Source organism: Camponotus vicinus, unplaced genomic scaffold, assembly GCF_025532165.1.
Source record: "Camponotus vicinus isolate PSW18456_S1 unplaced genomic scaffold, iyCamVici1.0 SCAF_13, whole genome shotgun sequence".
In the NCBI taxonomy this organism is placed as follows: domain Eukaryota; kingdom Metazoa; phylum Arthropoda; class Insecta; order Hymenoptera; family Formicidae; genus Camponotus; species Camponotus vicinus.
In genome coordinates this window covers 6,396,260-6,421,665 of record NW_028141949.1, presented here as the reverse complement: position 1 = coordinate 6,421,665, position 25,406 = coordinate 6,396,260, and the positions used below count along the sequence as shown (strand labels likewise).

Genomic DNA, 25,406 nt, shown 5'->3' with positions numbered 1-25,406 from the left:
TTGTTTCGAATTGATTAGAAAAGAGCGTACTGCGTTAAACGAGACAGAAATAATAAGGTTGAAGGGTTATCTATGTGAACACAAGTGGCTATCTTTCTCTCCCTCAGACACTGCTTCACAATATATACTTAATATATTTCTTATAAGAATATACTTAAAGTCTCATCATTAAATTTAATGATATTAAGGATCATTGTCCTGGAAAAGTTTTATCAAATTATAATATTTATTAAGAAAGTCACTATATAAATTAATAAGATGATCTTACAATCTAAATTAATTTAGATAAAATTAAGATTTGTTTTCTCGTTGAAAAGATTAGAAACACATATGTATAATAAATAACATATAATTAAAAATTTATATTATAAATTATATTTTTAATTTTTGTAAAAGAGAATTTACATGGGAACATTCCTAAGTTTTTTGTTAAAATGTGGACAGATACATCTTTTATTCTATGAAATAAGTGCAAACAAAATTGAGATTTTATACGTAATGTCACAAAATCCAATTAAATTATATTATTCAGTCTTAATTCATATTCCAAATTTTTGTGCAAAATTCTTGACAAACTGACTTTCTTACAAGCTAAAGTTTTTCTTTATTTCACGTGACGTCATCTGCACATGTTTCCCATGTTTGATTATTCTTGCTCGATACAGTTTCATTCTCTGATGCATATTAATGACTCTATTGCTTGCTTCAAGTGGCACATCCAGGCGATCTTTTTTTTTTAGGAGCAATATGTATACATATATAGCGATAATAGTTATTTTATTCACATATAAATCAAAGTCTGCGCCATGCGCGGCCGGCCTGTATAAATATTTCCGAAATAAATTATCTTAAACTCTATGCGTAATTTTCGCTGAACACTTTTGACGGTTTTCGTTCACGATACTCTACGACGTCCCATATCGCACTTCCATGTGATCCGTTAGGAATTTCTCACGCTTGCCGGTAAATAATTAGCGTAAAATTGCGATTTCACGAGAACACGCTGGGTCGATTTCCTTTTCCATTCCTTCGTAATAGCGTGGATCGTATGATTCGATATTTCTTCACGCTTATTCCATCGGAATCGGTATCGGAGTGAGCTATTCGATCGCTCGATCGACGTGCGAGCGATCTTATGGCGTGCTCGTTGTCTAATTTGTAAGGCAACGATGATCGCGAATAGAAATAAGCGCGAATGATCCTCTTCATCTCGTAAAAGTCGGTCGTTTACGCGGTAAACGTAACGCTTTACGAAACGTACGTGCGAAATACTTATTCCCCGCAATATCGTTCAATCTACGGCTCCGAGACCGGAAACTCGAATTTCCGACAAGGTGGATTAGACACCGTGATCATTTAATCTCAGGATCGCCCCAGGAACGCGTTTAAAACTTGAACCTTGGCCGATGTCACGGAAGAAGGCTGCTTCTCACGGGCCTCTTGCTGTAATCATCGTCGATGTCGTGGAGATCCGGTGGATCCGCGAAACCGCTGTCTTCGTAACGAGTGCAGCGTGAACCGGGCGATCTCGGTGGATGAACCGGATGAATGCTATAATGATTTAAAAAAGTTGTATGTAATAAAATAACACGAATGCTTGTGAATTTAGGATAGAAAATAATTTTCACGAGTGCAAATTTTTTCCTCAACAATTATATACCTCTGTTTATTGAAAGATATTAATATTTTTCTTTTTCTTTTTCTCAAAAATCATGTATAAGTCATAAATTACAATATCGATTCTTGTAAATTTCAATATCATAAATTTACTTTTTTGAATTGTTTTTTGAATTTCAATATCATTTTTTGTTTTTTGAATTTCAATATCATAAATTTATTTTTTGAATTGTAGAAAATATACGACGTAAAATAATATCGCGCGTTCTTACTTTACACTTTAATTATTACCTGGTGCACCTCGAGGGACTTGTTTCCAAAGGCTCGTCGTATCTGCGGGAGAGCATCGTAAAGTCGCGATGAGCCGCGACCATTTTCTGCAGCCGCGAAATGATCTCGTAATCGGACGTGCAGATTGGCTCCGACAATAGCTTCGCCACGGAGACGCGGAAGCTCTGGAGCTGAGACAGGAAATGAACGATTTGCGAATTGAATCGTATCTTGCTCGCCCGAGTGTTAACTTTTCTATCCGCCGCACATTTTACGAGTTCAGATAATCGTTTCCGCGTATACATAAATGACGAAACACGCATTTTTATTTGTGGAATATTAATTTCCTTTTATCAAAGTTTTTTTCTAATATATAGAAATACTTATATTAGTATAAATATCGCTTTAAAAAGTAAATAAGTTGCACGCGTAGAATCGAACACAATTTTTGCAGAGATCTAATAATATTAACATGAATAAAAATACATTAAATTATTATAATATTGATGAAATTTTTCTGATATTGAATACTATTTTTTTTCTTTTGTTATTTATAAATTTCTGACATCTCAGTGCTTATTTTATTAACAGATGTGACGGATATGCAGCAAGAGTACAATATTACAGTTGAGACATTCGACTCTACTTTATACATAATTTATTGTAATTAATGTCACCTTACTCCATCCCTCTAAACTAAAGTTTCGCGAATTAAAGTTCCATGTTTTAGGAAGCGAAGTTACGGCGGAGCAACGTCGGGATAAAGTTCCGCGATGTTATACGCAAGATTCGCAGTCCTTTCACGGAACACGAGCTTAAATCGAAGGGACTATCTGCTTTACAGGCCGGCGACGCGCGCGAACGTGCCTCGAATTACGGCGATGCAAAGTCACTTCGAATCGTCCTGAACAAGCGTTATGCACCCGACGAAAGAGATCGCAATCACGCGAATGGCCGCCATCGCGCGAGTCATTGAGATTGCCACAATGAATTAACGAGCCCCTTTGGCCTGTACCTCTGCGGAGTATTAGCAACAAGCTCGGCGCGCTTGCGGACGTGCTTTAATAAGAGATCAAAGTATTTTGAACTCGTGACTCGGATTAAGGCTAGGAACGGCGAAACAACTTTCGCGCGAGAAATATAAAATATGGTTTTCCAGCATAATTAATTTCGTTTGGTGCTTCCGTAAAGGATTAAAGAACTTTCCCTTATCTGAGAGAGAAAAAATTCGTATATTATTTAAAAACGATTTATGTATGAAAAATGGAGAAAAATATGTATATGTGATGCATCGAGGCTCTGCCATCGTCTTTATAGCGACTTATTTTGTGTATTTCAATTCGCGTACGAGAAATAATCATAAATCAGAATTACGGGAATACACGAATGCGCGTGCCGAATACACGATTGGCTATTGAGACAAGCGTTTGTGCATTTTTTCGGCACGCAAGACGTACGACTCCTTGATATTAATCGTCAATTTATTCAGAATTCCTGTTTCCACCTTCAAATTCATTTTGTTCTACGTTAAAAAGAAACGGCAACGCGAACTTACGAACGCGAAAAGAGATTAAATGGCGCATGCAAATTAAATGAAAGCAATAATGTGTCTCATAATCTCACCTGGGATTCCCTCCTCGTGACATCGGAGAGATTTTGCTTGACCTGAGCGAGCTCGTCGCGGAGAAGCTGCAAGGAATGGTCGTTAATCGATCTTTCCTGATCGGCTGTCTCCGCAGCCGTCCTCATCTGTTCCTTCGCCATCGTCAACTTTCTGTTATAACGCGTTCTCAACATCTCGCTCTCGACGAGACGCTTCTGAAGCTCCTCTATCTTGCGGCTGCGTTCCAGCGCAGCTATCTGCTCAGAAAATGCCATAAAGTAGGTTAAAACGCCTGGATGGATAGGTGCAAGATTATGAGATATCCTCGCGCGACTAGAATTCATTCAGGAATTTTGCTTTCTCGATATACGATAGTTGCTTATAAATATATAAAATAAATATATAAAATATATAAAATATATAATATAATAAATATATAAATATATAAAATTTAATAGAATATTAAAAAAACTGAACATGTTATTATATATAAATTAAATTTCGTTACAAAAAGATATATATTAGATATGTATCTTCTGCATATTTTATAATATTCTTTCATTATATACACTTAATTATTTTATTAGTATCACGAAAAATTATTACTTATTAAATATATTTATTTTACTAATAGAAATAAAATTTCTCACGAAATAATAAGAATAACTATAACGTCGCGAATTGAATGCAGACAACGTATTGTTCTCGCAATTATCATTAAATTTCGTGGCATATTTCGCGAAGTGCATATTCGGATTTATCTGATTTTAAAAAAGTGCGGACTCTTGAAAATTACGTGCCTTATAATCTGCGGCTTCCGTCAATTGTGCGCTCAACTCTCGATTCCGCGATTTTTCCTCCGATAATTGGACCTGCGATCGCTCGACCTGTTTCGCCAACTTCTTCGCGCTGAAAGAGAGGAAGAAAAACCACTCGCACTTTTCCCCCATTTCATTTTTATTGTTTTTTTTTCTATCCATTCGCGCATCGAGCATCGGGGAAAAACGATGCCTCCAACACAGCCTAACGTTCGCAGGCGACGAACGTATGGAGAAATGCATTCGACGCATTTGGAATAAACCGCGAACCGCCAACAGGAATTATGGGTAACCGTCGGCGTGGAAAAATTACGCTGCATTTCGAATACGTAAAGCCGCGCACTCGGGACCGGTTAAATTTTCCAATAAACCGCAGCTCCATATTTCTCTCATTCGACAACCAGTCGATAGGCATTGTTTCCCCGCTGACGTGTTGCATCCGATAGATAGATGGAAGATTGGGGTCAATTGTAACGCGGATTAATTGTCGCAACATCGTGACGATAGTTTCAACCCCTAATTGTTATACAGAAGACAAAGAAATAATTTTGACGAACTTTCTCCCTGGAGAGTTTCTCGCGATTATTTAAATTTATTTGCAGGCTGTGCGACAGAAAGCACGGTTAAATTCTGCGCAAATAATAGTTTCTACGAATTATTTCGAGCTACGGTATACATGTAAGAAAGTTCGAAATTTGGCTAAAATTGTTATAATCGGCCCCAGGCTATTCTAAAACAAACCGTATGTTGGCCTCATCGCGTTCGCTCTGCAACAGCGATTTCACCCTCACACTGTCCTCTTGCAGAGATAGTTTCCTACGCAGAAGATCCAGATGCAAGTCCCTGCGTTGCAATTGCTCCCGTAGAGTTCGCACCCGACGTTGCAACTGATAAACTACGGAAGTCTGCGTGAGACAAACAAAAAGAAAAATTTACATTTGTCAAATACTCGATGATACAATCATTTTCCGGATATGATACATAGGGTGCAAGTATACAGAACGTAAAAGTGCCGAGTTTATTCTCGTGCAATCATCGATTTGAGAGCTATTACTTGATGAAGGATAAACATAAACACACATAGATGTAACGCGTGAAATGGAATAATATTGTTGTGAGGTTTCTTATATGTGACATATACATGATTGCTCAAATAATATACATATAATTAAATGTACGAGAAAACAAATTTTTATAATAAAGAAATATTCTTTCAAAGAGAAAATATTTTTCTATATCAACATGTTATCGGAGATTATTTAATTAAAAGTTGATGCAAGCGTTCTGTTTCACGTTGAAAAGAGCGGTCGCAATATCGATGCGCCGCAGGCGGCTATATTAAATGGAACTTCATTAAACGATAAACTGTCAATTTGAAACAACAATTACGCGCCGCACAAGCAAAGCCTCGGACCAGCATTCAATCCGGCCGCAGAGTATCGGGAAACCTACGGGAACGGAGAAATGAGAAAAGCATCTTTCTCTTTCTAAAGATACTCTACTGAGGGGACGAAATGAACATCTACGAAGAGGATGCCTGAGAATGCTCTGAAGCTTCTCTCTAAGGCGCTTTGCTCGCGCCGAAGGCTTACTTCTTTGAGAGGAAGCTCGTGGAACGATCGCTCGCGCCGAATCCTCGGTAAGGTCGTATAGCTGGAGTACAAATACTGCGGGCGTGCGGTAAGCACACGATTTGCACGACAAAGAAACACAGAACAAAGGAGAAGATGTTAGCAATATGACAGCGGCATCGGAAAGACGTAATATCGATCGTGCCCTTCACCTTGTCGACTAGTTTGTCGGTCTCCAATCTGGCTAGCTGCTCGGCCCGCACCAGCAGCGACTCGGTTAGAAGATCGAGCCCGATTTCTTGAGAGATCTCGTCCATCTGCATCGCTTTGCCCAGTCGATCCAAGAAGATCATAAACTAAAATAGTTTATAATGTAATTACTTAAAATTAATTTATGGAAAATGAATAACGATACATCTGGAATAAATAAATAATATTTTGCATCCAATTAGAACTTTTTAAAATATTATTTTAATTAGAGATTATTTCTTTATAAATAGATTTCTTTATAGATTTAATGTTCATCTAATTTAAAAAGAGAGAATCAATTATAATTAATTGTATAACATCTTTAGTTCTTTGTTTTTTTTACGTTATGTATCAAAACTGTTTTCAAGAGATAGGAACATTTGAAATCACCGTTTGCTTGTCTCTGCGTAAAGACTCTCTGGAGAGTTCGCTGCTCGTAAGTTCGGATTCCAACTTGTGTATCTTTGCTTCTAAAGCGGCGCGTTCATCCTCCAGGCTGCGCACTTTCATCATCGTGGATTCGACCAACTCGCTCTGTCGATTCGTCGACTCCGTCGCAACGTTCACCTTATCCCGAAGACCTTGTATTTTCTGCGGAAAAAGAAAACGAGCTCATGAGACGTTATAAATATCAATGTCGCTCCGATTAAAATCGTCCTTCGTATGCCAAGACCGAAAATATACGAATTTCCTAAAAGTTTCGATATTTCTATGAGATTCTCGACATATAAAAATTAAAATGAGCTATTTCGACGAAAATTTCAAAGCGAAGAAAATAATTTACATTTAAAAAATTCATCTTTTCTCAAGCAAGAATCGCGCATATGTGGTTTTGGCTTAAGATGATTTTGACGATATCAAGTGCATGATGAGCTACTAGCGATTGATCCTTGTTGTCCGCCAAGATCTCTCGGATGCGATCCTTAATTGCGTTTTCGTGAGACTCGACGAATCGATTGGGTGTACTGACGAGAATCGCCAAAGACTCTAGGAGATGACGTAGGTCATTTTGTACGCGTTGCGTCTTCTCCTCACGGACCTTCAGGTCCTCTGCAAGAGAGGTATAAATTATCAGAGGTACGAATTATCACGAGAGTCAATCAATCGTGAGAGAGTTTACCTCGTAATTGGCAGATGAGCGCTTCTTGATTGGATATATTCCCCGTCGCACTAGTTAAACTTCTGTTTACGGTCACAAGTTTGTCCCTCAGGTCGTTCATGTCCTTCTCCGCGACCCTATATTGCATTTCCACGCACTCCTTGTCCTGATATATCGGTAAATAATTAATGGTGTAACATTTCTTTCATGATATTTATTTATAATTTATTTATTTTTAATTTATTTATAATTAGATTTTGATGCTCGAAATAATTAATAGCTATAATCATATATTTTAATAAACTAAAAGAGAATTATTTTTACAAATTCAATAGGTAAAATTTTCATTCTCGTACCTGACGCAGACGATCTATGTCGACCAGTTGAACAGACACTTGTCTCTGTAACTGTTCCTTTTCCGTAGTGGTACGCTCAAGAGCGTCTCTGCAGGTTCTGAAATCTACCTCGATGCCCGTCAACTGCGTCTCGACGTTCGTGCTCTTCGTTCGCAGTCGGTTCACCTCTTGCACAAGCTCCTCGGCTTTGTGAATCACCATCTCTGGACTGTGATGCGCCGTTTCGCAGTACTCGGCGTTCAACGCGTGTGCCAACCTTCGCACAAAATCCTGTCGAAGCAGATATCGAAAATGCGATTTTAATGTTGGAGAGAAGAAAAGGTTGATGCGATTTTTTCCAGCGAAATAGTATAAATGGCTGCGTCAATAGTGTGGAAGCGCATATTGAAATAGCATATGGCACCTGCAGATTCAGACGTGCGCGCTCCTTCAATTGAATCTCCTCAGATATGTTATGCTCCAATTGTCGAATTTTCTTGTCGTACTCTCGGACCTTTTCCTCGTGGTATTTTACGTCACGTTGCAGACCTTGTATCGTGATCTCACTCCTACCTTGGGACGCATAGAGATTTCTCTCTCTCTCTTCAAGTTCCTAAAATCGTTATTGAATTCTGTGAAACGTGTCGCGAATCTACTATCCTATCGACTACGGATTCTATGAATTCGTTGTCGAAATTTTCTTCACGGAAGACACAAGCAAAAAGGAAGAAACAAATTATCTCGACAAGCATTAACGAAGGAATCCTTTAATCGTTCGCTTATTGCAGAAACAAATTAACCTGAATGCGTTTCTTGAGACTGGAAACGACGGAATTTTGCCTGGCTGCTTGCTCTCGAAGCTGATCGGCTTCCACCTGCAACTCCACGACCCTCTGGTCCCGCGATCTCACGATACTCTTCATCTCTTGCAGCTAAACAAGCGCCGTTGAATTAATAACGCGATCAATTCCGAAGCGAAGAACGGATAATCTGGTTTACCTCGGACATGAGCCTGTCTCGTTTGTACTCGAGAGCTGCCAATTCGCTCCTCAAAGTAGTCGTCAGATCATGAGTCATAGCGTCGTCCGGATCCGCCTGAAACCAGACATTCAGTTGCCTCGTTTTCAAAGCGGATAAAAATATTTTTACATTGTTATATTCATTCGCAGCGTTCGGGATTTTTTTATAGAAATTTCTTTTAATTATCCCGAGAATTAAAAGTTTCAAATTGTGATTATCTCTGGGATTAACATCGAATGTTTAATGAACAACAATAAATAAGCTATGTGAAAACGTCGGTCGGTGATAGACATGTTTGCTTACTCATTACCGTCGTTTTCGTACTTTTATGAATCTCTCAGTTGCATCTCATAGTTGCATCTCTTGTACACGAAAGAAGTTGGAGTGACAATTGCTATAAATTATCAATCTTGCTGTGTGTATCGCGCCAAGTCGTAAACGGGACTCCCGTTGGGTTTCGCCGCAGGAGGGAGAAGACTCGTCGTAAAGAAGGCGATTTTATTTCCCGAAGTCCTTTCTACCTTGCCGAGAGAAGGCTTGATGCCGAAGCGCTCGTTTAAAAGCCGAGAATAGATTAGCGGCTTCTGAAGTTCCGACCTCCGACCTATGCCACGCTCAGAGAGAACACGAAGATTCGCGAGTACCGTAGATATACCTATGATCTCTGCCGGCGGTAACGACGTCCATTTAAGCTTCCACGACGGAAACCTTACAAGGCGATTTGCGCCTCGATTTGCGTCTCAGCCATTAAGTACGTCTGAAATTGCCGCCGGATCGTAGAAATGTCGACCACAATGTGGATAAGTTGGCTCATCAAGGCTATTCTTAGAACGGTATTCTTGGATATTCGTGTATTTTAAAATGCAACGAGATTAGACAAAATATTATTAGCATATGAATTTTTTGAAATTCGTGAAATCAATTTTCTTTTGTTATTGTATAGAAATATTTTTCAATGAAAGAGTAACTGACGCTTAATTCCTTCCGTCTAAAAATCAATCACTTTAATATTATATTAATATTTTTCTAATGTAGAAAATGAGATTAATTTTATCCTCTGTTTTCTTATTTTCAAGCGCAACGATATTTTGCTAGAACATTTCGGAAAAACATTATTGTGAAGAAGAGACTATATTAAATGAAATTGCCTGCGGCAAAATTCGAATGACTATTATTAAAAAATGACAGTGGAAGTATTTTGCGTTCCAAAATATACATATACCAATACTCGAGCGAATCAACAGTGATACGTCAAAGGATTGCGTTCACATATTCATATATTGCACGAAAATATTTTTTTAGATGCAATTTGCTAAGAAAATAAAATACGCGATCGGTATTATGGATCACTTTACACGTTGATCAACGCAAATCCGTTAACTCGCGATGAAATGTGATTCGGCTTTAAAATGATGATTAAATCCATCAAGCCATATTGAAAGGATGCAGCGGAATGTCCGAATATTATTATTATTAAGCAACGAATATACGGTTGATATATTTATATCGATAATTATCGTCGTTCTAATTAAATATTTCACGGTGATCTAACTCGTCATACACGCAGAATTGCTTTTCTCTCGTTTTTATGCTGATACATTCGATGCGTTTAATTACTTTTTAATAAATCTGACTCGTTATACGATTCACGTGAAATTAAATATATCCCGTTGAATTATTCTCACAACGTGAAATTAAGTCCAAGTACACATTCAATGGGGATTTATTTCGTCGTAATTACGATTACAAACAGACTAAAAGTTTTTACCTGTAAAAAATAATGTACATAAAATCTCTCTTTCTCTCTCTTTCTGTCTCTCCATCTTACTTGCAAGTCTGCAAACGCGGGAATAGATTGTAATATAACTTTGTAATAACTATCTTATTCCGTTTGAATGCAAACAAAAGTCGGGAACGAAATGATAATGGAACAAATACGGTGCAAAGTTGTAAATGAAAGTATCTTCATGCATAGGAAACTTACACATTCACTCTACTACTATGACATCTAATACTCATACTGATTGGATTGCATTTAGTTAACGAAGAAGCTCCATTTTAATAACGTATTCGGATATTTCATTCTACGAAATGCATGACGTGAAATTAATTAAAAGTGAATTAATTGAAAGTAATCATTAATATAACTAATAATTAAACTCTCGTAAAAAGATAAAGATTCTTCTAACTTTCAAATTTCCTTGGCAGAAAGAGCAATTAATCGCGAAGGTACCACGTTCCTAATAGCACTTATTCTCACAGTCGAATCAACTTCAACGACGCGTCCCATTTAATGTTCGCTCGAAAACATGATCAATTACCTGGTCTTGCCCATTGGATCTATTCCCGCAGGAATCCCTCCACACGATAGTATTTACGTGCCAGGACGCTTCGTATTCCCAAAGCCCGCTCTTGAAGTTCGAATAGAATACTCGACGCAGAATTCTCGCATTCGAAGTCCCGGTAGCCGATCGCAAATATTGTTTCCATCCCTCGCGAGGTACGAGACGCTCTTGCGACCGTCGCCAATTTCCAGGACAATCGGATACACGCGCGGCACAGGCAGTTACAATAGTGAAGTTTCGTCTGCTTACGACGGCGGGTTACGTGATCCGAATTGTACCAGGGCCGACCCCGCGGCCTCAGGTATCTGCACGCGAAAATCTATGCTCGCGAAGTCTACGTCATCGGAGATATCGGGACGAGAATATCATCGTGGAACCGAACACGGTACAATGAAATATACTCACCGAATTTGCAGGGTTAATGTTTCCGCAATAATGTAGTTCTTACATAGAACCTTCTAATTTTAATGAGTACAAAGCATGGATACGTAAGATACGATATAGAATATAGAGAAAAGAAATAGATAAAAAGAACAAAGTATTTTTATTTTATTTTATTTTCGATGAAAATCTGTTATTTTTTCTGATTAAAAAGCTTTCAGATTTTGTCGATAAACATACGATAGTGTGTAGTTTTAACGTAAAATTGAAAGGAAATCAAATGCACGGGATATTGCGTTCATCCGATGTATGTCGGGGACGAATTAACATCTATCACCGGTCTGGACGAGTTTACGAGTGTTTAATTCAATGTGTACTATCTTCCTGGGAATCAGATTAAAATCAGAATCCGCGATCCTGTGTACGTCGCATCAATTATCTCGCGATTCAATTACGCGACAGGTCGTCGACCGAACGGGATTCGTGTTATTATATCTCTCCTTCTCGCTTCATGATCCGAAAACAGTTTCAATGGCTGTTGTTAATGGCACGATTCCGTGTCTCGTGTAATACCGCGAATTTCCACGGTGCTTAAACCCGATATGATATTGAATATAATTTATTATATTCTGCCGGGGTCTCCAATAAATATCCCGAGAATCTCCGGGAACCGCGCGACCTGTATACAGTTGATATTTACTCGAAAGCGCGCCAGCGAGCTCTGCTTACACTGGAGGGATTACAGCAAAGCCGGCGTGAGGCATCCTGTGCACGTACTCGTGTAAAAAATTTGTAAATTCCCCATCATGGTCTCTCTCAGCATTTTGCCGGCACAACGCGAACACGAAATTTCGTACGCACGACCGTAATAAAATCGCAATAAAATTGCAATGAGAGTACGTGAGTGTTTTAAGAAACAATGTTAAAGTAATTTAAATCTTGCCTCTCCCTCCCCGTTGAAAGTTTAAATGATACACCGCGAATCTTACACCATCTCAGTTCATTAAAAGTGAAAAAAGTTGTCACACTTGAAAAAATGAATGTACGCGCCTTGCATGAGCAACGTTTGCTCCTGTACTTATGTTAAATCTACATGATTTACACGTCGCCGGCATGTTTACATTAAATTTAAGAGCATACTATTGAATAAAATAATATTATGTTATTCAATGAGAGAGATATTACTTCAATCAAATGCGATATAACAATTTTTTGCAAGATTTGTATCAAGAGGTTTTTGAAGCGATTAAAATATATGTGATATTGCATTTTTAAGAAAATGGCGATTAAACTCTCTCTCTATGGGTTTATTTAGAATCCAATATTTCCAATGGTACTTTAATAAATATTGATCGACCATTTTCCTTTTTATGAATTTTGCTTCACATTATATTTACATGTAAATGAAATTTATATTGTAAACAAAATAAGCGATTATATTTACCTACATTTTTTCCGTCGAAGATAAACATTCATCTATATTAACTTTTATAAGAGTAAGCACAAGTATAAATATTCTCAATACAATAGATAAATATTCTCCTTCGCTGATGCTTTATATGAAAATATTCCACATTAAATAAAGAGGTAAAATCTTTTAGATAGTAAGAAGATTATATAACAAAGTGCAAAAACATAAAATCCTGGATTTGTTCGAATAAAATTAATAAAATAAAATAAAATTATATTTTTTACAAGATCGTATTAATTTAAGTTATTAAGTTAATTATGTAAGTGTATGATCATATTTTCTCATATAGATATGTTTGATTTTTAAAATTACAATATGTGTTCTAATATTTAAGAGGGACATTAGAGAGAAACAAAAAGAGAAAAAAAGAGAGCTAGAGAAGGAATCTAAATTTATTTCGGAAGCAAGCCTACTAAAATGTACAGGTAATTAAAGCTGCGAAATATCGGTATATTAATATGTCAACAAATATAGCCGATATAGAATATTGCATGAATTTATTTGTTCGTCATAATTATATAGGTTAGCATAATTATATGCAATGCATCAAAATAACCGAATATCAATGAAATCAAACCTATATCTATACAATTATACTAATATTATCTAGCTCTCTAATTATATAAAATAATATTATTATATTATTACTATTTTATATTTTTAAACGTGATTTTAAGAAAGATATATGATTCATTTTCTATGTAATTTTGAAAAAAGAAAAAAAGGATTATATTTAGCATATATTTAGAGACACTAAGAGAGAGAATAATAATGAACAGTTTGAAGCTTTTAGTAAGACAAAATAATAAACAACGCAGATTGAGAAATATATTTTTTTAATCACATATTATAAATCGAAAGTTAAAATAAGATAAAAAAATAAGCTTCTAAAGATTGCGAGAATTTTTAAAATTTATGACATTTTCTAAATCTGCAAAAAAAGGAAGAGATATTTTCAAAAGCCTAAATGTCAAATCAATTTTGAAAGATGCTTGGGACAAAATTAAACGTCGGAACATCGATAAAACTCGATGAAATCTAGCGAAGCCTCCAGCGCGACCTTCCCCTCGCGCACCCAACCAAGATAAGTCAATCCCTTTTCGGTCGTGTTCAATAAATTAAGATCGGCTTCGAAAGCACGCGACAGCGCGTGCGGTCGTTTGGGGTAGCAGCGACAGGTGAAATCGATTCCCTGTGCAACGCTATGGCAACGCGACCCTTATTCGCGAGTCGATAAGCGGTCGCGCGATTCGCGCGAGTCTGGAGTGATAAGAGAAAAGGGAGTGATAATGATGAGAGCGCGTGACGGAATCCTGCCTGCAAATTAGACGCACGAATCGTCTAATTACACAGCAATCAGCAACGAGGCAAGAGACGGTCTCGAACGATGAGTTTGGAGATACTTAAGACACAGATTACACAGATCGCGTGATTTGTTTATTTTCCATGATTGTTTAATATAAAAATTAATTTGTTATTCCCCTTTATTTTTGCTCCATCAATTGTAACAATTATTTAGTAGCATCGCAATACGTTTTGCAATATTTTAAACTCGAATTCTAAAAATGAAATGTTATTACGCAGAAAGAGAAGAGAGCGCATCTGGACATTGTTAGACAGACTTGAATAATTTAAATTCTGCATTACAATGGCAAATTTTCATCTCTTGCATTTTTCAAGAAAGCAGAAATGTCACAGCAAAACTCGGAATATACGCAAGAATAAAAAGAAAACACTGAAATCCTTTTATCAATGTCGAGAGACACGACATTTATACTTCTCAGATCTCTATGATTCCTACGTAATTTTTCTTTGATCAGAAATAACTCGCGTTACCTAAAAACTGGCCGCGTTCCAAGACGACGAATCGATCCAATGGCAATCAATGACCCATCGAATAATCATGCCGATCGTGTAAAGTGATCAATATTGCGCATTTCTGCCATCGATCTGTTGCCCTTCGATAGACACACCGTGTACTGGTATGTATACAATGAGAGCCTTTGTGGTGGGTGATACGGGTATGCACGTGACCGCACGTACGATTAGCATGTGAATGCGTATGTGCATGTTGCATATATATATATGTACATAAGCACTGATGCAACGACAGAAGGGGCGATAAGCCAGTGTGATATAGTTCGCGCGACATATTACGCGCGTTTACGACTCTCTAAAATACAAAAACTCTTTATAAAATTCGAGTGAAATTCTTGTTACATTGTATTTAGAAAATATCGGAATAATTTTATAATCATGATAGTAAGCTCTAATTATATATTATTTCTCATCATGCGTATTTATTCTTGCAAAATATTTATGTGATTAGAGGGATTATTTGACAAAAATATAAATATTCTTAGTGCTTTACAAGTTTTAATAAGCTCCTAGCAATAATATTCCTAGATATTATCATCGTAGATTCGTGTCCACGTCAGTCTGACATGTTTTATTTAGCAAAATGAAAATATACAATTTCGTACTCCACACTTGTGACAAATAATTCTGATTCTTCTTAAACGCTATTCTATACGTGTGCGAAAAATGACGTATGTGTGTATACAATAGCAGTGCGTGAATGAGTGCGCGTGCATTATATTACGACCGATAGGTCGCAGGTGAGGAGATGCAGATGGATTGCCATCGATTGACCTTCTGCGGCGACGAGATGCAGAGCGTCTCGAAGATCCTCAGGTCCTCCTCGGCTTCCTGCGCCTCCCGCGTCTCGGCGTCGTCAGACGCCATCCCGTCCTTCCGTCCTCGGGCCTCCTAACGAGCGGGGAGAGAGACCTCAACGCGAACGCGACATTCTCGAACGCGAAACGGGCCTGCCTGGGAACGGGCAAGAACCAGCGGCGACGCCGACGAAGCGCCTCCGCGACTTAAACGCCGACGCGTGCGATCGAAACGCATCGATCCGAGAAAACAGCCCGCGCTCTTTGCGCGCGCTTCCCTCGAAGTGAAGGAGCCGTCCGAGGCTCTGCTGCTTCGATAAAATGCGCGACTTTCTTGCATAGACAATGCAAGCCTTTCTCTCTCTCTCTTTCTTTTTTTGGTGAATTTTAGAATTTTAACCTCATTGATATTAGTTTATAAATAAATAAATATATATTATTTACTTATTTATTTTATTATGTTTTCTCTCTTTTTTTATGGTGAATCTTAGAACTTTATCCTAGTTGATATTAGTTTTATAAATAAATAAATATAGAAATATATTATTTACTTATTTATTTTATTATGTTATTTAATGGAAAAAAATAGAACATATATGTCTCTCTCAATGTATTTAAAATATGTCTCTCTCACAAATTATCTATTTTAAAATTCGTTCAAAAGGATAGTCTAACACAAATTGTAAAATCGTGACTATATTTATTTTATCCTGCTTCGTTTTATTTTGACAATATTTATATAAAATATGAGAAATATTACGCGCATTTAGCGAATAATTGATTGTAAAATGAATTTTTGATAATAAAACATGAAAGCATGTTTGTCCCAATTTTGTCATCTCTCTAAAAGTATAAATAACTTTGTATATTAATCATTAATAGAATATAACAATAACAATTTATTATCGACTATCATCTCTACCTTCTCAGAAATTTATGGTAGCAAATTTATAAATATCTTCTTTATTTTATATTTTACTTGCGGAGATTTCAAAGTTTCTTGAGATTATTTTTTATCATCCTTTTTTTTTTTATTGATAATTGATAAAGAGAAGAAGGTTTTGGCATCGCCATTCAACCATTTTCTATCATCCTGCGCGAAAGGAATAGGTGGCACCATCTGTAGCATAATTTTGCATCTTCCATTACAACATTTCTCTTCATAAATTCAGCACTTTTGATCTAAGGATCTTATTAAAATAACATTCTATATTATCGACAACTGATAAATATAATTGTTATAAAAAATTAAATATTTTACACGATTTCTCTTAAAATAATATTTTTATGAAATAATTCTAATAAAGTATTATGAGATAAAGTATAACATAAATAAGATTTTACTATATTGCTGATCGATATAACAGATTAATGATAATTCAAAATGGCTGCCGCTTCATAACACATGTTTTTGACGTCACGTGTTCTCGCGTGCATTTGCGGTATTATTTACATAGTTAGTGATTATAACAATGTTTTCTCGATTTTGTAAATTGTGTCACAAAACTGCGAATGTCCAGTTTGTGCAATTGCAAAGATATTACGTAAGCGCAATATTTCCTCTCTGTCTTAACTTATTTTGTACATTATAATATACGCATCAAGTGTGATAATCTTTAAACTAACAATTAAATTAATATCATGCACACAGAAAAGAGGTACCAAAAGGAAGAGTAATGTCAATCGCCTTGAGATTCCAAAAGATACAGAGGGAAAAACACCAATAATTGTCTACAAACGGAAAGAGTTGAACTTTTACGAAGGACAAAAATATTCTAAATATGAACCTATACCACTGGCAAGTAAAGGATGGCATCATTATAAGTCTAAAGGGGATCATTTCTTCGTATATCCTCTTACAAATGTATGGTATTATTTATTAATTTTTTATTGTTTTTTCTTGTATTACTTTTATTTACTATCCCAAACATGCATTGAACTTTCAGGTGGAAGAAGAGGCATATAATAACGAATCACACAAAGAAGAAGAAGAAGAAGCATGCAATACCTTTGCACAGTTTGGCTTAAATCCACAAATAATAAAAATCTTAGAAAACTACAGAATAACAAAACCTTTGAAGATACAAACAATAGGAATACCTCAGATAATGAATGGTGCCAATACTGTCATAGCAGCTGAAACTGGTTGTGGAAAAACATTAGCTTATCTTTTACCCATGATAGACAAAGTTTTACAATGGAAAAAGTTAGCAGAGGACCGATACAATTCTCCGTTAGGGTTGATTATCACACCTACTCGAGAACTAGCATTTCAAATTGGAGTTTGTATTATATAATAAACCAAAATATATAATTACTTAATATTTACTTGTCTTTAAGAAATAATTTTTTCCACAGCTAGAAACAAAGAAAATATGTCAACATCTTAATATTCAGGTACAAACTATTACGGGTGGAAAAACAAAGAAGATGCTATTCAATCCACCTGTGAACCAAGTCGACATTATTATAGGTAGTTTCGGAGTCATTAGTAAATTAACCACATTTAAAGTTTATAAATTAGACATGGTCAGATCTATCGTATTAGATGAAGCAGATGCCTTATTTCATGAAACATTTCAAGAAAAGCTACAAATATTCTTGAAAAGAGTACCGGTATATATATTTATATATACATTTTTAAAATTATTTACAAATTATATATTTAATATTTAGAAATATAATATATAAAATCTCAAAATCTTATCGTTTTTAGCTCGGCTTTGAGCAAAATGTATACAATAATACCGAATTACCTACAGCCGCCCAATTCGCATTAGTATCTGCAACGATGCCTTCAAGAATGTCAAAAATTCTAAACAACATCATAGATGTAAGTATTTTCAAGATTAAGATAGTATAAAAATTGCATTATACTTTATTCTTTTACAGGTGCAATCATTGGTACAAATAACTTCGGATAAATTACATCACATTCTCGTGCCACAAAAATTTGTAAGAGTAGGACCGGATGACAAACCGACAGAACTTTTAAAATATATCAAGCCGAAAGTAGCCAATAGGGAACAAGTAATCATATTCAGTAACACGAATAGCACTTGCAACTGGGTCAGTATGTTCCTGGACAAATGCAATATAGCAACGGTTCGCATGAACGGCGAGATGCCGTTGTACGAGAGGCAAAATAAATACGCCAGCTTCAAGAGTGCTAAGCGCTATGTGTTGTGCACTACAAACGCGGGATCCAGAGGATTGGATACTGTAGCGATACATCATGTGTTGAATTACGATTTCCCAACCGCAACCGCTGATTACATTCACAGGTATCTTACTACTATCTACACAATCTGTCTCGTCTCTTATCTTACATGTATTATACATATAGTATGTATAGTATTTTGTGATACGACATATTGTATGATACTTTCAGATGTGGTAGAACCGGAAGAGTCGGTAACGTCAAGAACTGTAGAGTAACGAATTTTATAAGCACTCAGGCGGAAGTCGATGTGGTGCAAAAGATAGAAAGAGCATTTCGAAGGATGAAACCGATACCAATATTTGATATTCGCGATGAAACGAAGGAAGATGACATTTTGAATTTATCTGAATTCCAAGATATTGATGAAACAAATGAACAACAAGAATTTAGCATGCCATACTAATGCAATTATGTAAATAAATATTATTTCATTTAATATGTATATAATTTCATCACGATTATTATATAAAATTATACGAATACTCAACATTAAGTGCGTAATAATCGCATTTCTTTTTTCGCTTGATTTGTATAATCAAGTTTCTAATTGAACAATAGGACAGCTGCGAGGATAATACTTTACGAGAAAACTTTCGAATGGGTCGTTCGATGGGATCAATTAATTAGCGGAATATTGTCCTGTTTGATCTCTTCTCAGAGACTTTATCTCGAATAATTGTCTTCCACCCGAACTGATGAACTTATCGGATTAATTAACGTAGCCGTATGTCTTATCTGTCACAGAACTTTCATTCATACTTTCCCTTTCTTTTCGAGATAAATTCTCGTAATTCATTTCGATCCATTTACCTCTTATACACGAAAGGCAGTCGAGAGCAAATTTCATCCGTTTCCGACGCGCTTATCAATGTTGGCGCAACGCATTTGCCAGATGAGAAAATTAATCGAGCCCTCCCTTCTCTCTCATCGCTCGTCACCGTCCAGCGGTTCCTTTTATCGCGCCAATTCCTGAATTCTGAGTTTCTGTTCTAGGGAGAGGAAACTGCGACCCACACACACGTGCGTGACATGCCTCCGACCGATGTCCCCCGTCATGTCCGGCGGCACTCCCACATAGTGAACGCCCACACGCGCAGTAAATAGTAATGGTTTCCCCTCCAGACGACGCTGGTAGACCTTGTGTCTAGACCATCTCTGTCAGTTTATTATTCGCGCGCCGGATTTTAGCAAAATTAAATGCAACCGGCACGCGCCGACGATCCGTGCCCCTGTCACGTGCTGGGTGCGCCGGATCGTGTCACCGCGATAGGAAGGACCCTCTGCGTCCCATGAGACGAGGGGGATAACGCCTCGAAGCAGCGAATTATCACTCTTGTCGAATGTCATGCGTGAATGACAAAGGATTCATTCATCCTAAGCATCTATGTTAAATGCCAGCGAATAAATATTTCGCATGGAACGTTGTTGGATAATTGAATTTGTGTTATTTAATTATATTTTTTTCTCTATTTTTTTATTCTTTTTTCTTTTTTATTATATTTTTATATCGATATTTTCTTTCTTTTCAGAGTTCTCTCAGTCTTTGTTCGTCGTGTCATCGTATATTCTTTACTGGCTGTTGTATAATCAATCGAGACGGCGCTCCCGGACACGCTTCTGTGATGTATTCACGATTTAATATGCGTCGTTAACGCGCTCCTGAAAGAGTATATACCAAAGCCAGTCACACCTTTAGTATATACTGTCATTAAAGTTACATACAGTGAACGGCGCGTAAGCTGTCTTCGCCGAGAAACAGTATAAACCCGGGTAGTGCCGGTAGTGACGACCGCGATGATAATGGATTAATTAGCGTGGGTAGCCACATGACATTTAGGACAGGAGCGGTACGGGGATCAGGCGATACAACGTCCTCCACGCGGGAGATCTCGTCTCTGATCTTAACCAGACGTGGTTTACGCCACACGCGCGGCTTCTGACAGGCGTCTACTTTGATCCCCGATGTTCCGTACGCGCGTTCGGTTTTTTACTCTAATGTGTATCTTTTGAACTATACATCTCCAGAGAAATATATCACATTTCATAAGTCTTTAAATTACAATATATTCTACAATTCTTTGACAATTCTTGATTTTTTAAAAATAGATCTTTCACTTGATCTAATGCTCAGTTGACAAGCTATCGCATATTTTTTTTCTTTTACTTTAATTATGATTGATTGTATTACTTGTGAATATAAACATAATAAAATTACGTATCGATCACACGTTACGCCAAAATTAGAAAAAGAAAATGAGCTTTGAAGAATCCAATCTTCTTCCTCAAAACTATAATTATAGAAACAATTAAATCTTGTTAAAAAGAGACAGACTTCTGAAATATTGCCGCTCTCTTTTTAATTTTGACGCATAAATTTTTTAGAAATTATTATATATATATTGTTATATTATTATTATATATAAATATTTTCATCTATATATAAAGAATAATATAAATAATTGAAAAAACATAGTTTTTTCAGATTTTAATAAGAAAAAGGAAAATAGTAATCACAATAATTATTTTTGAGAATTAAAATCGACTCATGAGTGTGAATTCTCTTCATTCATTCTGCTAAAAAAGTGTTTTGATACAGTATTAAATATTATCGTAAGGAGAAAATAGTTATATATATATTACGTTTAATTATTTTGATGAAAAGCTAAGAATACGCGATGCTCACATAGAGATAAAAAAAGATAGTTTCCGCGTCGACATGGATTGTTATTGTTTACACCGAGATGCCCAATACTGGTTTTCAAAAAGGACAGCGCGCATCTGCCTAACATGATCGTAAAAAAAGACATGACTCTTTGTGAAAACACTTGGTAATAGCAACGACCTACGAGAGGGGAAAATAGGTCAATCGTTTCGCGTATACGTGAAATACATAATTTATAAGAATTTGCGATTTTATTTATGTGATACTCTTACTGATGTACTTCATATATCATTGAAGAAGCGATTAATTGAAAATCGCAATCAAAAAAACACATATTACGTACACAACCATTTGGATTCGATATTTTTATAATAGAGTTGAAATTCTCTCTCAGATAAAATGAAATAAATTGTCAATAACAATAAATCCCTATTTAATTGAGCAAAAGTGTAAATTATTCGAGATATTTATTCTTTTTTGATATAAAACAAAATTATATAAATAATGATACATATATAAGAGTTAATTTTCTTACCAGCATATTATAATAAATGTGGAGAATCGAAATATTTTGTGAAAATATTATATATATATTAATTTCTTTAGAATCTTGATAAAATTCTTCTCTCTATCTCTCTCTTTAAATAGCTTTCGTAGGTAGCGTCTATTAATTATATCGAAAATGATGTGCTAACTTTGCAAAGGTGCGAAACCGCGATTAAGGATGTATGTAGTGAAAAGACGACTTAAGTATAGCGGTCATAAATCTAACAAATATCAGACGTGGTTTTGCCGCTCGTTACATAATCACCGGCCTCACATCGCAGACTAATTTTTCTCCTTGATGAATGTACAAATTGCAACGGAAACTCTCTGTCCAATGTATCGTCGTTCTCGGTAATGCATGAGCGTTATGCGCGAAAGTTTCAAGATGCACGTAGATTGAGAAGGGAAAATTGATTTCGGTCATCGCCACCTGACTTTTTGTCGGAACCGCGCGTCTCGGTGCATCCTAATTCGATTTTAATACCCATCTAAGAGTCGCACGAGCTTGATATCCTCGACGAGGAAGCATCTCGTCGAGTCATGTCTGTGTAACAGCCGGGATCAAGAACGAATCATCGTGTGCGAAACGTCATCGTGAGTTGGAAATAGTAAGAGATTAAAACATTTATAAAGATAAAAGCAATTAAGTTTAAATAGATAGAGATATTGATAGTAACAAGATACCGTGTAAGGAAACTTGCGATTGATTGAAAATCGCAATAAAAAAACACGTATTAATTACGTTTCCGCTTTCAATTAATACAAATTGTTATTTGAATTATTCCACGTACACACATATTGACAATTATAAAATTAAATAAAATATTGTATGATAAACAAGCAGTAAAATATTTAATTAATTCGATATATCCGTTTTATATAAAAAATACTGTAACAAAAAAATCTGCAATTAAAATTTATAAAAATAATTGAAGTTTAAATGAGAGATATTGCTAATAATAAGATACTGCGTAAGGAAAAACTTGCAATAATGTTTCCTCAATAGGAATTGTTATTCGAATTGTTCCACATATACACATTGACAATTATAACATAAAATTAGACATTCTATGATAGCAAAATATTCAATTAATTCGATATAGATCTACCCCATTTTATTGTATAAAATATTATAACAAAAAATAAATCTGCTATTAAAATTTATTTCTTTGTGAATTTAAACAGTGTCATGTTAATGAGATAATATCTGATTAATAATCTGGGAGAATATTTTTATTAAAAATAGAAGTTAAAATTAAATTCAACACTTTAATTAGATTTTTGTTTTTATTTATTATTTACGATTTTCGTTTTTATTTAGTATTTACACATTTGACATTTTTCATGCTGTCTTTTCGACAACGTGATTCGCACTTATTTTATTCATTTTTAACGTCGAAATAAAAATTACGATTAAAAACAACAGGCTCGCTGTGTTAGTCATCTACACGAGCGGCTCACATTTAAAAAAAAACTCAAAATATCCCAACCACGGAGTATGTATTGCTATAGATACATGTTACTCGAAGCTCGCGGTAGAGGGGAACGACCAATCAGAGTAGGAAGGAGTGGGGGGAATCGGTGACGAGCGGTCCGTCAGAAGCGAAGTTCAGTTGGTTCGCGGAGCGCAAGCTGTCAACATTGCGCAGTGTCGGCGCTCGTACGTGTTTTCGTTTCGCGAGTTTTTCTCTTCACAACAACCTCCTTTTACATACGACCGTGTGACGTCGAGCAAAATAATAGTCGTGCGAAAGAACATTGGTACGAAAAATCGTCCCACGCGCTCACGAAGGGAGGAGGAGAGAGGGAGAAGAGACTCCGGCGTCAGTTACGTTCGACTTGACGCGCGGTTGACTTCAGAGCGATACCATCGCGAGAAGTGCACCGATGTGACGCGATAAACAAAGCTACGTCACGAGGGGGGGCTGGTGCCCCTAAGGGTCCGTCGACGAAGATTTTGGATTCGCGCGCTTGCATCCGAATCTCTCCGCGTTTTCGCGCATGTGTATTCGTTGACGTTTGAGCTTTGTATTCGTGACGCGATAACATTATCGGGTGAATCGAAACAATCGACTCGGGATATCGAGTGTCGGATCTACGAAGACGAGAGTGGATTCGGGAAAGTGATTTATAGCGTCAATAGTGATCGTCGGTGGCGGCTTCTTGTTAGTGATTTGTGACAGAAGAGAGAGAAGAGGAGGAGGAGGATCACGCGGATCGGCGGAGATTAAGGTTTGGTGTGTTCCAAAGGGAAACCGGAAGCCGCTATATTGGAGAGGAAGCGGGAAAGCGGCGTGCCGCTCTTTTGTGTGCCGCGGCAGAGGCGCTCGTCCCAGCCCGAAAACGTGAGTCTTGTTTTTTTTCATTCACTTTTTGTCTCGAGCCTGCGGCTTGTACGAGTCGATGTCAGAATTGAAGCCGGTTGAAGTACTCTGATAAAAGATAATGCTGATAACGTGATAAACGTCTTTAATGTGTCAGTTGTATCAAACGTGATTCATCCAAGAGGCGTTTTATATATCAAAGATTCCAATAATAATTATTACTTGACGATTTAAGGATCATAGAAATATAAGCCTGAAACAAAAGGCGTTCGATTCAACTATTCTGACACCGATTACATTTATTACATTTAATTAGACATTTAATTATAACGTAGCAAAGGCTAAATGATGATTCCCTTAATGATAAAAATTACCTAAATTAGAGGATACCGCGTTAATGAGTGCCGTATTCAGAATTAAAACTGCAGAGGAAAAGGGCAAGTTTCTCAAGCTGCAATTATTGCGCGAGACAAACGCCGGAAAACGTTCATTCGCGATGATTTGTTAGTCGCGTCCTTTAGTTAGACGAAAAAAATGAAGTCGATAAAACACGAGACGTATAATCGCGGGGGACAAATAACGGGAAGAGCTCACAATAAGATCCGAGAAAAAAATATCGTCGAGGAGAGGCATCGGACATCGAATGTACCGCTTGAAAAAAATATGGTCGACCGGTACACGTGATATCGGCCGGAAGTAATCACGGCGACGTCGTAATTGGGTCGCGATCTGACATAATTAAAACGAGCGTTGCCTCCTTCCCTCCCACCACGTTACTGATTCGCGATCATTAAGGGGTTATACCTGTCAGCAAGTCGAAAAAAACGTATTTTTGGGGAATTTAAAAAAAAACTGTTAGGTATTTTTATTTCATCGATTCTTTATCATAATATATATCTATCAAAGAAGTTTTCATAATTTTTTCAATTAAAAATATCGAGAAATGTAGGCACAGTAGCTATTTTCCAGAGACATCTTTTTTCGGAGGTGCTTGGCGGTGAGCAAGATTGCTCGGAGCTGGATCATCTGAAATAAAAAATTTAGAAGGATTTAACTATGAATTGATCTAGTCGGTGAACGAAGGATTTTACAAAAAATTGATTTTTGACAATGTGACAGACGTTTGACGCAAAAATACGAATTTTTCGTGTTAAAACTTTTCGTTCTTTTGTTAATAAAAAAAAAGGTTTCATCAAA

General features: G+C 36.5%; 3 protein-coding genes across 3 annotated transcripts in view; 2 read left to right on the top strand and 1 right to left on the bottom strand.

The window, feature by feature from the left end:
• Positions 1–333: 333 nt before the first annotated feature.
• On the bottom strand, positions 334–15,669 carry LOC145964264 (uncharacterized). The gene is made up of 14 exons (XM_083086817.1): positions 15,432–15,669; positions 8,562–8,657; positions 8,363–8,494; positions 7,987–8,175; positions 7,584–7,853; positions 7,249–7,393; positions 7,006–7,178; positions 6,519–6,719; positions 6,092–6,235; positions 5,050–5,213; positions 4,291–4,399; positions 3,511–3,747; positions 1,909–2,078; positions 334–1,551 (listed from the first exon to the last, which is right to left on the bottom strand). The coding sequence occupies exons 1-14, from the start codon at positions 15,522–15,524 to the stop codon at positions 1,410–1,412; spliced, it is 2,265 nt and encodes a 754-aa protein (XP_082942943.1). The 5' UTR covers positions 15,525–15,669; the 3' UTR covers positions 334–1,409.
• A 1,190-nt stretch (positions 15,670–16,859) lies between these two features.
• Dbp21e2 (putative ATP-dependent RNA helicase Dbp21E2) lies at positions 16,860–19,113 on the top strand. The gene is given in 8 exon segments (XM_083086816.1): positions 16,860–16,913; positions 16,915–16,998; positions 17,106–17,318; positions 17,401–17,736; positions 17,813–18,070; positions 18,171–18,287; positions 18,347–18,738; positions 18,846–19,113. Coding segments are annotated over 8 exon segments (1,689 nt in total). The 3' UTR covers positions 19,081–19,113.
• Positions 19,114–23,480: 4,367 nt separating this feature from the next.
• Positions 23,481–25,406, top strand: part of LOC145964262 (signal-induced proliferation-associated 1-like protein 2) — a 65,003-nt gene continuing 63,077 nt past the window's right edge. The window contains exon 1 of the mRNA XM_083086815.1: positions 23,481–24,230. The gene's annotated coding sequence lies outside the window, so the exon portion shown is untranslated. The remainder of the gene's footprint in view (positions 24,231–25,406) is intronic.